This window comes from Nicotiana attenuata, unplaced genomic scaffold, assembly GCF_001879085.1.
Source record: "Nicotiana attenuata strain UT unplaced genomic scaffold, NIATTr2, whole genome shotgun sequence".
Lineage (NCBI taxonomy): Eukaryota > Viridiplantae > Streptophyta > Magnoliopsida > Solanales > Solanaceae > Nicotiana > Nicotiana attenuata.
This window is the reverse complement of record NW_017672784.1, coordinates 52,739-69,595: the sequence shown is the minus strand read 5'-3', so window position 1 is coordinate 69,595 and position 16,857 is coordinate 52,739. Positions and strand designations below refer to the sequence as shown.

Here is a 16,857-nt window from a genome sequence, read left to right as displayed (position 1 = left end):
CTTGATGATGGTTAAAATATTTGGAAGAGAAAATAAAAATGTTACTCTTTAAGTAAGTTTTATTGTCATATGAACCTTTAGAAGATTATAATATTACCAATCATTCCGATCTAACTTTCCATCATAAAACAAGTCATTGGTTGCCGACTAAACTACCATTACAAAGTAATGTGGAGTTTAAACTTTTTATGTGGACATTATAATCTTTATATAATCAAGTTAGTTGAAAGTACACAATAAATCTATTATGAGCTTGAGTTGGAGACCTGAAAAAAAGATAAGTAATCTATAACCGGTTTAACTACATTGATAGTATAAAAAATATTTACACGTATACAACTTCAATCCGTTAATTTATATAGCCCAAGGGCTAAACTTCTCTAGAGTCTAGACCCCTATTAGTCCATTCCATTCAAACCTTCTGCAAATTTGATGATATTTTTCACTGCAATGCTCCAAAACAAAATATAGTGACACCATTCTTCCTTGTTCACATTTTTTTTTGTCCCGTTGCTTCTAATTCTTAAGATAATCACAGGAGCAGACATTCTAAACTCCTCAATCTCTTAATTTCATGATCAGTATCTTCATCTCCAGATGATTCCATGAGCCAAACCTATTTTAATCAGTGGATGTTTCATATTGACTATCCTTTTAATTAAAGCCCCATCTCAAGAAGAATACATCTCCATGTTCCTTAAAAAAAAACTCAAAATAGTCCCAAGAACTTCTTCTTCTTCCTCTTCTTCTCTACGTATGCTAGAAGTTCCGCTTGACGGACCAGAGCTTGCTCAAGTGCCTGCCAGTAAAACAATAAAATGCAGATTATATACAATCTCTCAAGTCTTTGAAATGATAATCAAAGACAACAAATAGTACCTTGTGAGTGGCACAAAGATCTTGCTCCAAAGTATCGATGCGTTTCATGGCATTGTTGAGCAATTCCTCTTTCTCAGGAGGTAAGGCATTAGGCTTGTTGCTTAGAGTAATGACCTTCTCCTCGAGTTCTTCCATGCGCTTCATCATGCTGAAGTAGTCGTTGGCGGAGATAGTTGGTTCGTTTAACTGGTAGCCATGAGCCTGCAGGGTAGCATCAGCAAGCTTCCTTGGCATGTTTCCGGTCATCTTGACCAATGTCACAATGCCCATTACTAAGGTCATAACTCCAGTGAATAATTGGTTGCTAAATCCTTGGGGCGACTTAGAAGCATCATGTATGGGAAAGAAATCTCCACCTATAAGAAATAATAGAATGGAAGCCATATGTATGAAGCAATTGATTTATTTAAGTAAGCAAAACATCTGCTGCGACATTGAGAGAAGAGTTTCTACCCTTAGCTTTAGTCCAAGTTACATCAACTGCTTTGTCCACAATAGGCATAAAGTCTTCGGGGTCATATGCACTAGGATAATTTTTGTTCATGCCAACCTACAATACAATTCCATTTTATTCTATTTGAAATAAACAAATAAAAGAAAGAAAATATGAGAAGTAGAAATATGGTTAACTGGTAAGTCATAGTACAATTGGTTTTAAAGTATGAGGATTAAGTATCAAAGTATTACCAAATAACTTACTATAACTCTATTTTCGTTGTAGATTTGTTGTAACCATAAGAAGGGTGTAGGAAACAGTAAAAAGAAAAAAGAAACATTGATTTGTTCGTATTTGCTCGAGCTTCTTTTTTGAAGCAGATGTTAGTGGAACTTAAGCCCATTCATGAAAAATTCGAAAGCTGGTTCAGACACCATGATTATAAAAAAAATATTCGAAGTAAAAAATTGGATATATGTTTATTTTTGATAGATGATGAAGTGACTTACTTCCTCATGGACAGGGGAGAGCTGAGTATGAGCTACATAATTCCTTTGAACATTAGGATTAGCATTTGCATCCTCTGAGATTGTTTTCTCATCAACTATTGGGATGAAAATTCTGTTTGAACATTTATGTTCGCCATTGCGAACCATCTGACACAAAATTAATCATAGATTTTAGGCATGTAAATTGAAGTTGTACATTCAAAAAACTTCCAAATTACAATGTTGAAATTTACTTTCATTATATCTTGATCATTCCATGGGCCTTTATCAGAAAGCATACATCCTCCTTTGTCAGCACAAGTGCATGTACCACCTAAGAACTCTGGCAACTCACTGATATAAGGAAGTGAAAACAAATTGCGTTAGGCTCTGTGTACGAAAGTCGCCTTGTAATGTACAATTCATTTCTAGTAGATATTATTGCTCAAGAATAGTAATGAACAAGTCATGCTACAAGCTTAGGAAACGAGAGAAAATATTTAACTCCACTTAAACTTACCTGGCATCAATTACTTCAAGCAACTTGCTCTGATATTTATTACCAAGAACCTAAAAGAACGAGCGATTAATTTGTTATTCCAGTGAAATATACTGAATTAATACATCTAAGTGGGAAGATGAATATGAGCTTACATGAATCTTTGCAGTTGTCTTAGGGTCGAGGAATGACTTGACAGAGTTCCACAAGAGCCTGAATCCAGAACCAGCATTGATGATGTACATACGGCACAAGCTCTAAACAACAATTAAAACTTCAAGTAAGCAAAGAAACTCAAAAAATCATCAACATAAAAACGACAATCTAAAAGAGAGGGCCAGATTAATGGCTTAAGCTAGTTGAGAGAGAAACGAATACCTCAGGATAATTGTTACCATCAATAGTTTGAAGGCATTGAATGAGTTCCCTTGCTGATTTGTTAAAGCTCTTCAGTCCCTGCGCCATGATTTCATATAGTGACATTCTAACGACAGGTACATCTCACGTTAATTTAATATTTTTAGGACTCCAACATACCACTCCTTGTACATCAAGAATAGTTGTGCTTGTGTCGATGTGTTTTTTGGCTGCAATAGAACATGCAGGCATCTTGTCATTGAGGGTCCTCTCGAACTCCTGGACATGGTACTTGAGATAGCGATCCATCGTTGTAACTTGCAAGAGCTTGACGGAATCTACTTGACCAATTCTTTCAATATAAACTGGTCTTCCTTCCTTGTCAACTCCATGATGCCCTTGTGGATAATACTTAAGGACTTCTTCCTTTTCCTTGAACTCGAAATCCTAATAAAGATGTACAATATCTCAGTCACTCAAAAATGTTCGTTTACGTTTTCTACACATAGCATTTTTGAAATCTACCTCTATGATAGTGTCTGCACCGAATTCGCTCCTCCACTTGAGCATATCAGCCCACATTTGCTTTGATTTTTCAATATCAAATTTTCTGGCCTTCAAAAATCTGTTTCATTGCGAATGTAAGAAACAACCCTTGGCATCAAGAACTTATAACCAGGATACGATAACAAATACAGTATATAAATATTTGTCATAAAAAATAGCTTTAATCACCTTAGCATTTTATGATAATCGTCGTGCTTTGCAGGAAGCAATTCCTCCAAGATAAGTGCTTGACGGAATGCATCAACTGCCTTTATTTCCTCTGCGTCATGTTCATCCTCAAAAACAACAGACATGACTCTGCTATTTCTTCGGCCTTTTTTTGTAAAAGAATGTCTAAATTTGGAAGAGGCATTAACTGCCTTCTTCTTGAGAGACCCAAGCCTTGTCTTTCTTTCATGCTCCGGGTTTTCAAAGTCAATCTTTTCTAGACCTGTCAAAAGAGCCGAAGGTATATTGGAAACAACCTCTCTCTGCACATCTTTAAAAGAACAAAAGATTTTTTAAAATTTACTGCTACTATATATTGTTAGACATTCCCTTGAGCCGAAGGTATATTGGAAACGACCTCTCTACCTTCTCAAGGTAGGAATACTGTCTACGTATACACTACCATTCCCATACCACACTTGTAGAATTTCGCTGGATTTGTTGTTATCGTCGTTATATATATATTCTTAGACATGATAATTTGCTCATCTCTTTCCTATAAGATACAAGTTCTTTAACTCAATGATAATCAATCTCATTTGATTTTATAAGCTTTTGCAAAAAACCTCTAGTGTTATGTTGTTTTTCAAAGTAACTAGTACTTGCTTTGTAAAACAATCCATAACCCAAATATTTTCTCAACAAAAACAATAGAAAAAAGAAACTGCTTTCAAAATAAATCAACCAAAACCAAATTCAATATCAAATTAATGGGACGAATGAAGGAATTGTATACAGAGGTTGGAAAACTTACTTGGCCTGAATGGTCGGTCTAGAGGTCCTGACATGTTGCCACTCATCATTGCAATTCACAAGCTGCGATAATATAGATAGCTTAAAAATATATACAATTTAGTATATTACTCTTTTGTTGAATTCCTACAACTCAAAAAAAAAAAACTGAAGTCAGAGAATAACAATATGAAAGACATAACAATTGATCTTTAAAATGAAGATTTCATTCATTCAAAGACATATTTAAAACATGAAAATTGCCAACTCAAAAAGGCAAATTAGCAACAAAAGGGAACAAGAACAATAAAATCTAGATAATGTAGTTAAGTATCGTGTAACATTAGGTGAATGTTCAAGCCCTTAAAAACCAATACAATGAAAGAAAGATGGCAGCCCGATGCACGAAACATCTGCATTCATGCATGGTTTGGGGAAGGGCCCACCCAGTGGCTGATTCCACGGCTTGAACTTGTGATCTATAGGTCACACAGAGACAACTTTATCGTTGCTCCAAAGCTCCCCTTCCCAACACAACAGAAAGAAAGACATTAAAAATAATGAAAATAGAACATAGGATCCTTGGACATGGAATCATCGATAATAGAAAAAAAAAAGACAAAAGAAAGGTAATTACACGAATGAAAAATGGAATCAATGACGGTTTTTTAGAGAGGGAGAAAAAATGAAAAAGACTATGGCAGATTTTTTATTATTACCAGTGGCAAAAATAATAGATAGGACATTGAAAAAGAATGAAAGGGGTGTCTTAAATCACCAAATATTCCCGAAAAAGTTGGAGTACCCATAATTCAACTAATGGAAAAACGATTATTTTTCTCTTATTTACATTCACAAACATAGATTTAACCCTACCCATATATTCATAATTCTGGTTAAAGAGAAATATTTTTTTGAAGGTGTTAATTATTGGCATGACCGTTGTTATTTTTGCTTAAATTTGTTTTACACAATTAATTAAAGTACCCGCGTAATACAAGGCACTCCCTCCATATGTTGCGATCAGAGGCGGACTTATGTGTTACAGTGAGGAGTCACCGGACCTCGTAAGCTTCGCCAAAAATCTTGTATATGCCTTAAAAATAGTTAATTTAAAGCACTTGACACTCTGAACACTTGATAACTTTGAAGATAAGTCAAATCGCCATGAAAATCTAACTAGGGTTCATGAGAACAAAATGAGAGAGAAAGAGAAGCTTCAGATTTTCTGTATATTCGAATGGCAAAATCGTCCAAATGTGTACAAACTATATTATATATACATTGGGCCAAAATGTCTTGAACCCGGAAAAATATAAACCAAAACTTAACAAAACAAAAGCCTATACAATTAACTTATACACAACTGGGCCTATTTCTGCCGAGGCCCAGATGCCAAATAGCCTTCAAGTCCAACAACAACCCCCCTCCCCCCCCCCCCCCTCAAGTTGGAGGGGGAAACCACCTGCAACTTGGAGAGAAACTGATGATGAAGCTGCCCAGTTAATGGCTTGGTGAGGACATCAGCCAACTGTTTAAGAGTAGAGACATGAGACAAACAAATCAGTCATTCACCTAACTTAGCCCGAATAAAGTGACAATCCACCTCTATGTGCTTGGTACGCTCATGAAAAACCAGATTCTTGGCAATGTGAATAGCGGCCTGATTATCATAAAACACAGAGATAGGAAGGGAAACATGAACGGGCAAATCAGAGAAAATCCGGACCAGCCAAGTCAGTTCCGCCACAACTTTACTGATAGCTCGGTATTCAGCCTCAACCGAAGAAAGAGACACAATAGGCTGCTTCTTAGACTTCCAGCTAACTAAACTATCACCCAAAAAAATACAAAACCCAGTGACAGAGCGTCCGGTATCAATACAAGCAGCCCAATCACTATCACTGTAGGCAGTCACTTTGAGATCAGGAGAATTGGAGTAGAATAAGCCAACATCAAAAGTACCCTTAAGATACCTCAAAATGTGTAAAGCAGCAGACATATGAGGTGACCGAGGACACTTTAAAAACTGGCTAAGATGTTGGACTACAAAGCAAATATCAGGTCTAGTGTGTGTGAGAAACAACAACTTACCAATCAAACTCCTATAAGTCTCAGGATTGTCCAAAATATCACAAGAATGGGCCGACAATTTATCATGAAGTTCGAGAGGGCACACCACAGAAGAAACATCTGAACAATGGTATTCTGATAACAAATCAGAAACAAACTTTTTTTGATTCAAAAGAACACCAGAGGCAAAATAAGAAACCTCAATGCCCAAAAAGTAGTGCAAAGTACCCAGATCTTTGATTCTGAACTGAGTATCTAAAAATTATTTCAAATCAAGAATATTAGTTGCATTATCCCCTGTTAGTATTATATCATCAACATAGACAGCTAATATAGTCAAAGAACCAGGAGAACCCTTAACAAAAAGAGAGTAATCATTGACAGAGGAAGAGAACCTTAGAACATAAGGCTTGAGATAACTTGGCATACTACTGTCTCGATGCCTGCCGAAGACCATAAAGAGACTTTTGTAATTTGCACACTAGAGGAGCAGAAGAAGAACAACCAGAAACTGAAAGACCATGAGGTAATTTCATATAGACTTCCTCATCTAAATCACCATGGAGGAAAGCATTATTAACATCTAATTGAAACAAGGGTCATTGTCTTTTAATAGCAACTGCTATTAAACATTTTATGGTGGAAAACTTCACAACAGGGAAAAAAGTCTCATTAAAATCAACACCTTCCACTTGTGTATCACCCCTAATTACAAGTCTGGCCTTATACCTCTCTACATTACCATCAGCCTTGTATTTCACCTTATAAACTCATTTACATCCAATAGGTTTCTTGCCTTTAGGTAACTCTACCATATCCCAAGTGTGATTAGCTTCTAAAGCCTCAAACTCCTTTCTCATGGCATCCTACCAAGCTGGAATAGAGGCTGTCTGAGAATAGGTACTAGGTTCAAATTCAGCATGCTTAAGAATAGAAGTGGAACAAGAAAGAGATGAAGGAAAAGTACATTGATAGTCTTTCAAATATGCAGGAGGATTATGATCCCTAGCGGACCTCCTTAGAGATAAAGGGGAAGCAGACTGAGTATGAGAACTAGCAAGAGAAAGCAAAGAAGGTGGAGTAGAAGATGGCATAGGAGAACTGACAGTAGGACTCAAGGAAGAGGAAGCAGGGGACTGAATAGGAGAACTGGCAGGAGAAAGTGAAGAGGAATCATGAAGAAAAACAGGATCAGTAGCAACAGTTAGAGGGGAAGAGGCAAAGGAAGGATCAGAAGACAACACAGAAGATGGAGATGGAGAAGGAAAAGAAACAGGAACATTAGGTGACTTGGAAAAAGGGAAATAATTTTCATGGAACACTACATCCCTTGAAACAAAACACTTCTTAGTGGCCAGGTTGTATAACTTGTATCCTTTCTTGGCAAAAGGATATCCAAGAAAAGCACAAGGAATATCCCTTGATTTAAATTTATCTCTATGAGGTATAGGAACTGTGGCATAACATAAACAACCGAAAGATCGCAAATGAGAGTAAATGGGCACCTTACCATACAACATTTCAAAAGGGGATTTGTCATTTAAAAGTTTAGAGGGTAATCGGTTAATGATATAAGTGGCAGTTAACAAGCAATCACCCCAAAAATGCATAGGTACTTTGGGCTGGAACATCAATGCTCTAGAAGCTTCAAGAAGGGATCTATATTTTCTTTCAACTACCCCATTTTGTTGAGGGGTGTAAGGGCAACTTGTTTGATGTATGTTTCCATGTTCTAAAAAAAACAATGATGCAAAGGAACTAGACCCCAACTCTAGAGCATTATCGCTTCTAATTGTCTGGATTGTAGTGTGAAAGTGAGTTTGGACCATTGCAACAAAAGCTTTTATTAAGGTAAAGGCATTACTTTTAGATCCCATGAGGTGTGTCCAAGTGGCTATTATATAATCATCGACAATAGTAAGGAAGTATCTAGCCCCAGAATAAGTTGCAGTATGGTAAGGACCTAAGGCTGTATTGTGGTCCGAGCCCAGTCCGGGCCCGGCCCAGGCCCAGGCCCGCGAGCCCACATGGGCTTTGGGCTAAACGGGTTGCCCCGTATGGTCCGGGCCTAAGCGGTCCTAGGAGCCCACTGTGGGCCGGTCCAGCATGGAGAGACCGCGAGCCCGGGGCCGTTTAGCCCGGGACCGGCTGGCGGGCCTGGCCGGTTCAACTGAGCCCAACGGTATTTTTCAAAAAAAAAAAAAAAAATTAAAATTGGCCAATGGTTGGAATTTTAAAAACTAGCCGTTGGCCTGCCAATTTAGGCGTTTGGCTTTTTAAAAAATAGCCATTTGCCCCCCAAGCTTTGTTTTAACCCCAAATTTTTTATAATTACACTTTTCCCTATTCTCAACTATAAATACCCCCTCATTCTTTTATTTTTACTCACAAAATCATCAATCTCTCTCAATCTCTCTCTAATTTTCTTCTATAATTGCTTACTTTATTATTGCAATTTGTGAAAAATTGTGAAGTTGGTGAATTGAAGTATTCGAGTCTTCAAGTCTTCAACGATATACAATTTTCAAAAAATTGTTCATCAATTCGGTAAACTCGTTCCAACTCTTAAGTTTTAATATTATAGTTTTGTTTGTTTTAGTTGGTACAATTATAATTAATATGGCCTTTTCTTTGAAAAAAATATTTGGTGGTAAGGGAAAATCTAAAATTGGTGAATCTAGTAGTCAAGCTACTACTCCTCCCCCGGCTCCCCGACCCAGACCTGTTACCCGTCCTCCTCCACCTGTTATTCTTGATAGTGATAACCCTTGTTTTCAATTTACCGATAGTCAATTTTACCATGATATTGCACCAGATCAACAATTAAATGATGAATACTCTTTATGGTAATCCAACTATCGATAAAAATGATGAGGAAAATGATGATTTAGATGAAACGCAACCGAATTTAGATGATACACCTACTAGTCCTGTTGTTAACCCAACTGATAATAATCCAAATGATGTCCCGCCTGACCCTCCTGTAGTAACCCCTACTTTAATAGACAACCTTCTACACGGTGCGAAACATCTCTTGTTTGGCACTTTTTTATTCAACTAAGAGATCAAAATAAGGCTAAGTGTAAAACTTGTGGGACTTTGATGGCTCATAAATTTACTGGAGACCGTAGCGGTACGGGTAGTTTGACTAGACACATAAAGACACACCCTAAAGATAAAGCTAGATTTCTTCAAATGAAAGCTGCGCAAGAGGGGACAAGTGTAGGTACTCAGGTTAACCTTAGTACCGGGTCAAATCTAGTTCAACCGGGAATTAACACTGTTACCGGTGGCATTTTATATTACGATCCAAATAAAGATCGTGAAGAATTGGCAAAAATGGTTACTGTTATGTGCTTACCCTATAGTTTTCCTTCTAACCCTCACTTTGTGCATTATATTAGAAGAGTTTTTAATCCTACTTATAAAAGTGGCCTCGCACAACCGTAAAGAGAGATATTTATAAATATAAATATGAATATGAATAATATTTGTGCTATTTATTTACTCATAAATTTTTGCGTTGCTATTACTACTGATATTGGTAGAAGTGGTAATGACTGTGATTATCTTACTGTTACCACTCATTGGATTGATGAGGAATAGATAATGCAAAAGCGCATTATTGCTTATAGAATAATTAATTCACGTTACACAGGTAAGTTTATTTCTAACACAATTGCAGATATTTGTAGATATTTTTGCATTAGAGATAAAATAATGTCAGTTCCAATGGATAATGCTCCTACTAACACTAATGCTATAGGCTTGCTTACAACTACACTAAATCCTGCATTTAGTATTATTTTCCATGTTAGATGTATTTGTCATATTTACCATTTAATCGTCGGTGATGGTATGAAAATTTTGAATGTTCAAATTGAAAAGGTTAAAATGGCTCTTAATTGGCTTTTTTATTCAAACCGTAGAAGTAGACTTAGAGAATGTTTTAAAAAATGTGATGAATTTGGCCTTAGAGAAAGAAAGGTTCCTAAACCTTGTCCGACTAGATGGAATTACATGTATGAAAGTTTAGTTGTTGCATATAAATATAGAAACCCAATAAACGCAACGTTTAATGCTCGTGTTGGTGGTGATGATGATGATGATGATGAGCACCTTGCAAATCAGGATTGGACTAATGTTAAAATTCTTGTAGAAGTTTTAGAACAATTTCATGTTGCTACAAATGAATTATCTAGGCAATATTATCCTACTATTTCTAACTGTTTAGTTTATATTGCAGAACTTGCAAATTTGTTTACTCAATTTTCAGAGGGTGGGGTAATTTATCAACTTGCTATTGATTCTATGAAAGATAAGTTTAAAAAATATTTTTTTCCTATCCCCCCTATTTATGGTATTGCTGTCATGTTAAATCCTACCATGAAATTAGGAGGTCCTCACTTTTGGTATACAAATATTTATAAGGCTTTATCACTTTCAGATGAGGAATTTGCTACACTTGCAGATGCAAAAGCCTCAATTAAAATAAATGCTCAAACAATTTATAATGTTTATCAACTTGCCTTAGATCATGCTAGACCAAATGTTCCAACTCCTACTTCGTCTAGTTCGCAATAATCTAAAATAACTGCGGGCCTAAAAGCACTTAGTTCTTGGACGGGGTTCAGGGGTTCTCAAGGTGATAATATTGGTGATAGTTCACAACTAAATGAGCTTCAAGTTTATTTGTCACGGGGACTTGAATCAGAGAATCCAGAACGGCTCCTTTGATGTTTTGGAATGGTGGAAGGACAAAGAAAAACACTATCCGGTTCTTTCAAGGATGGCTCGAGATATTTTTATTATTCGAGCTTCAACAGTGGCATCGGAGAGCCCTTTCAGTCAAGCGAGACTTCAAATCGGTGATCATAGAGCGTCTATGAGGGAGAGCTTGGAAAAATCAGTACTCTTCAGAGATTGGATCCGTTCGGAAAGAAGAAATTTTGGACTTGCTGAATCACAACCGGAGATAGACGAAGCCTATGAAGAAATGCTAGCGGAACTTGCGGAGGACGCTGCTTCGCCCGGAGCGGTGATGAACAAGCTTCTTTTCAGCCACCGCCAACGGGAATTCCTCAGAACCTTGAAGGATTTATGAAATTTGTTAGAGATAATATGTAACTTGTATTTTGGCACATCTTCATTAGTTTTTTTCCTTTTAATGGTGGTATTAGCACCTTGTTATGCTCATTCCATTGGGGGAGGAAGACTAAGAAAGATATTGCCATTTTTTGTTAATGTCGTAATAATAAAAATTATAAGGCATTCCCTTGAATATTTCTTCAAAATTTTTTTGTGATTAAATTTGAATTAGAAGTTTTAAGTCACAATTATATAATATAATTTACAAGAAATTACCTTAGATAAAAAAAAAAATGCAAAAAAAATAGCCCGGAACACTTAGGCCCGTTTAGGCCCGTGGGCCCGGGCCACTTAGCCCGGGCCCATGTGGGCTTAGGCCTACAGTGGGCCGGTTCCACCCTCCAGGACCGTTTGGCCCGGGACTGCTTGGGCCCGGCCCGCCAGAGCCCGGGACCGTTTGGCCCGGCCCGTTTAGCCCATTTAGGCCCGGGCCCGAACCACATAACAGCCTTATAAGGACCCCAAGTATCAATGTGAATGAGTTGAAAAGCTGAGTTGGTACTTATAGTACTATCTGTAAAAGGCAACCTAGTTTGCCTGGACATAGGACAAACATTACAAATGAAAGACTGTTTGGATGACAAGGAATCAGACAAACCAGAAATGAGTTTCATTCTAAGAAATGGAACATGTGCAAGCCTTTGATGCCAAATCACATCCATTTTATTCATGTTAGTAGTACTACAATTAAAAGGAATATCACACACATCAGGCAGAATAGAAGCAGAATTACAAGTAGAAGAAGGAACACAAAAGGAAACAACATTAGTCGTGGAAGAAACAGGATGAACACAAGATGAGACAACATTATTTGTGGAATCTAAATGGTGAAAAACTGAGAATGAGAGGAAGGCCTTTTCCACACAAGCTTGTACAGACCACCATCCGGTTTACCAAGATCCAGAGGCTTCTTCAGAGAAGGGCCCTGTGGTATAAGTAAACAAGATTCATAAGTGAACAAAACAAAACATTTGAATTGCTGTATAATCCTATGCACAGAGATCAAAGTGTGTTGAAAAGAGGGAATAAAGAGAACATTATGAAGGATGAAAGAAGTATTTAAAACAAAGGAACCAGTGCAGGTCACTTTTACTTTATAACCATTAGGAAGTGACACAAGATAAGGCACAGGTAAAGGAGTAAGGTTTGATAGAAAATCTTTATTAGATGTCATTTGGTCGGTAGCACCAGAGTCAACTATCCAGGTGTCAATACCCAGTTTTTCCCTCATATATTTTAAATATGCATATATATTTTCAAAATAGTGCACATGCATTTTTATTAGATTTACAAACATGCATAAGTGTTTTGATAATTTTTTTATAAATTTAAAGGCTTTAAATAAATTTATTTCAGCATTTTTTATTATACAAATATCCAATAATTATCCCTCATATTATCTTTATAATGATTTAATCATCGAAATTTATCATTTATACCCATATAGTGTTTAAATAATTAAATTGTATTTTTTATAATTGCATTTGTATTTTTAAGGCTAGAATTGCATATTTTGCAATAATAGCCCATATACATGCATAATTACATTATTTATATAAAAATGACTTCTTATATTTTTATAATGTCAAGTAATTATTTTAAAATATTTTCATGCACAAAAGAGATTTTTATTATTTATTAATTATTTTTTATAAATTATTTTATTAATTTAATTGGGTATTTAAAATCTAGCCCTTTTTCTAATTAAATTCGGACCTAGCCTAACCCAATTATCCCAACCTAATACACTAACCAGCCCAATATCCATACCCGTTCAACCCTGACCCATACTCAATTAAACCACCCGACCCAGAAACCCCTTAAATCAGGACAGCTGATCTCTAAGATCAACGGCCCACACTACATCCACCCTTTTTAACTTAACCAAACCCAACCCTAATCCCCATTATCCTGTCTCCGCCGCCCTCAAACACTCTCGTCCTCACCTCTCACCCTCTCATACCCTAACCCGCCTTCACCATTTCTCCTTCAAATCCGGCCAGAAATGGAATCATTTCTTGATTCCTTGCCTTATTCGGCCTTATTTCCTTACCTACTATCCGTTTTTGATGTTACTTAAACTGGTTTGCCTCAAATGGCAAGTTGATCTCGAGAGATTCGAACCAGATCTGGTTCAAAATCTCTTATATTTTGGTTATTTCCGTCTATGTTCATCCTAACCTCTGTGAAGTACGAATATATTCGTATCTTTCAGTCAAGATTTTGGATCTCTGGTTCAAACTCTGTCTTTTAAACATTTTCTTCGTCTATATTTGCTATGTTATTTATAGATCTGTTGATTTTTTACTGATTCTGTGATTTACTTAAATCTAGGGTTTCAAACCCTTTCTTTTACTTGAATTAAAACTGATTCGATTATGAGTTTCCTTTAATAAACTCTTATATATGTTTATTTGGTACGAATCTGTGTTATTCTCCTTTTATTCTGGCTGATTTGGTGTTTTACCCAAAATAAGGGTTTCAGATCTTTCTAGATCTAATTTTGCTTTCGATTTCTTAATCACCTTTCTTTAATACTGCCGTTCATGGGTCTCTATGCATTTTATTACAACTCTTTTGTCACGACCCAAAATCCACTATGGGTCGTGGTGGCGCCGGACACCGTTGTCAGGCAAGCCAACCATAAATACTTAATTAAATACTCATTTAAATAATTGTGAAAACTCTGATTTTCCTTCAATTTACTAGTAAAAGATACTCATTTCAAATTAAATATGAAAGTCAAGAAATCAATACAAAATACCCCATAATCATCCCTGAACCTGGTGTCACAAGTGCATGAGCATGTACTAGGGAATAAAATAAAATACAGTAACTGTCCGGAATACAAGGTGGACAGAAATGAAAATACAGCACAATACTCTGAAGGAGACTCTACGGGCTGCGGGCCGTCTCGATAAATGCAGCTCACCTAGGTCTCCGTACCCACCATGTCGCTATGACACTAAGCCGCTAGCCACGCCTGAACCTGTGCAACAAAAATGCACAGCAAGTGTAGTATGAGTACGAAACAACGTGTACTCAGTAAGTATCCCGCCTAATCTCGAAGAAGTAGAGACGAGAGGTCGACTTCGACACTTACTAGTGGTCCAACAAGGTTAAATCGATAATGTAACAAATTGAGGATTTATATAAGCATGATTGTAGTTCAATAAAGTGAAGCAGGTAAGCAACTCTTTCTTTTATAGGAAAATCTCAAATCCCCTTTTCATCATTTATACATTTATTTTCAAACCGGGAAGAAACAATATCACTTTATTAAATCTCAAGGCAAGCAATACAAGCATGCGCAAACCATGCCGAGGACGTACGGCCCGATCCAACAATATTTAAATTGTGCACTGCCAGAGGGTCGAATGGCGCGAACCATAGATGCATCTATTACCCCGCTCGCGAATCATACATGCGACGCGGTCAAATATAGATAAATAATCACCCTGCTCGCGGATCATACATACAACGCAGGTACACATAAAAATACACGATTTAACAGTCAATCAAGACTTCATCAGGGAAGCGATTATTCAAGAAGGTGAAAACTTCTCTTTTACAAGTCTAGAAAAATGAAGTTTAATCTGTTTAGGAATTCATTTACTCATTCGATGTGATCTAAGCAAGTCAAACGGTCAATAAGATTACAAATATTCCAAGTATAGCATGTTTTTGGGTCCTAGACTACCCGGACATGAACATAATAGTAGCTACGCACGGACTCTCGTCACCTCGTGCGTACGTAGCCCCCACAAATAGGAGCACATAACCAATTAACTCACCTATGGGGACAATTCCCTCTTACAAGGTTAGAAAGGAGACTCACCTCGCTCCGAAGATCCATAACCGGCATTCCACGCCCTTCCGAAGACCCGAATCGATGCACAATGCTCCAAAACTAGCCAATAATTATGCAAATCAATTAATATATGTTCAATTACTCTTTACAATCCAATTTATAACAATTCCTAACCCCGATCGAAAGAGTTGACAAATTTGCCCTCGGACCCACATGCCCGGATTCCAAAATTTTTCGAAGATAAAGTTTACCCATAACTTCACGAACTCAAATATATAATTTACTCTTAATTTCATGTCCAAAATTGTGGTCAAATCCATGAATACAAATTTTCTTGGTTTTCTCTCAAACCCCAAGTTTTCCACTAATTTACATGCTAAAATCCATATATAATCAATATATTTAACTCAAGATAGGTGGGGTTAGCTTACCTTGTCGTTGATGATGAAAAATCCCCACTTGAAGCTCTCCAAAGTCGCCCACACCAAATCAAAAATGGAAGAAAAATGACTATCTCCCGATCTTAAAAGAACACACTGCCTCCAGTCTTTCCGCACCTGCGGTGCACAAGCCGTACCTGCGGCAATCGCTTCTGCGGCTCACGTGCCGCTTCTGCGGTCTCAGACTCAGGGCCTGCAATCGCTTCTGCGGTCAGTCCCACGCTTCTGCGCTTGCGCAGATGCGACAAAAGCCCCGCATCTGTGGTCCTTCCCTTGGCTGCCCATTTCGCACCTGCGTCTCCCAGGCCGCTTCTGCGGCTCCGCACCTGCGGCCACAACCTCGCAGGTGCGGTTACACCAGATACCAGCTGTTGAGATCCTTCTTCAAATTTCCAAATTTGATCCATTAACCATCCGGAATCCACCCGAGGCCCTCGGGACCCCGTCCAATCACACCATCCAGTCCCAAAACACATTACGGACTTGCTCGAGGCCTCAAATCATATCAAACAACGCTAAAATTATGAATCGACCTCCAATCCAAGCTTAAGGAACTTTAGAATTTCAAACTTCTACATTCGATGCCGGAACCTATCAAATCACGTCCGATTGACCTCAAATTTTGCACACAAGTCATATTTGACATTATGCACCTATTCCAACTTCCAGAATCGGGGTCCAACCCTGATATCAAAAAGTCCACTTCCGGTCAAACTTCTCAAAAACCTTCAAATTTCTATCTTTAGCCAAATGACTCCGAAATGACCCACGGACCTCCGAATTCACTTCCGATCGCGATCCCAACACTAGAATCACCATGCAGAGCTATTCCCAGACTCGGAATCCCAAACGGACATTGATAATACTGAAATGCACTTCAACCCAAACTTATGAAATTCCTCCAAAATGCTAACCTCCACAATAGGTGCCGAAACGTTCTCGGGTCTTCCAAAACCCAATCCGAACGTACGCCCAAGTCCAAAATCATCATACGAACCTACTGGAACCCTCGAATCCCGATTCCGAGGTCGTTTAGTCATAAACCCAATCTTAGTAAATTCTTTCAACTTGAAGCTTCCGAAATGAGAATTCTCTTTCCAAATCAACTCCGAACTTCCCGAAATACAATTCCGACCATGCGTACAAGTCCTAATACCTGAAGTGAAGCTGCTCATGGCCTCAAACTGATGAACGACGCGCTAGAGCTCAAACGACCGGTC

General features: G+C 37.6%; 1 protein-coding gene across 4 annotated transcripts; it reads right to left on the bottom strand.

Moving 5' to 3' along the window:
- Positions 1 to 267: 267 nt before the first annotated feature.
- LOC109214496 (phosphatidylinositol/phosphatidylcholine transfer protein SFH3-like) lies at positions 268 to 4,909 on the bottom strand. Of its 4 annotated transcripts, none has more exons than XM_019378418.1 (13): positions 4,885 to 4,909; positions 4,188 to 4,312; positions 3,395 to 3,656; positions 3,185 to 3,284; positions 2,840 to 3,106; positions 2,681 to 2,758; positions 2,458 to 2,559; positions 2,324 to 2,373; positions 2,058 to 2,157; positions 1,825 to 1,971; positions 1,333 to 1,429; positions 880 to 1,235; positions 268 to 799 (listed from the first exon to the last, which is right to left on the bottom strand). In XM_019378418.1, the coding sequence occupies exons 2-13, from the start codon at positions 4,234 to 4,236 to the stop codon at positions 710 to 712; spliced, it is 1,698 nt and encodes a 565-aa protein (XP_019233963.1). In that variant the 5' UTR covers positions 4,237 to 4,312; positions 4,885 to 4,909; the 3' UTR covers positions 268 to 709. The 4 variants fall into 4 exon arrangements, with proteins under 4 accessions (XP_019233963.1, XP_019233965.1, XP_019233961.1 ...); XM_019378420.1 differs by having other exon boundaries at positions 4,188 to 4,249; positions 4,885 to 4,897; XM_019378416.1 differs by lacking the exon at positions 4,885 to 4,909 and adding an exon at positions 4,803 to 4,884.
- Between the last annotated feature and the right edge of the window lie 11,948 nt (positions 4,910 to 16,857).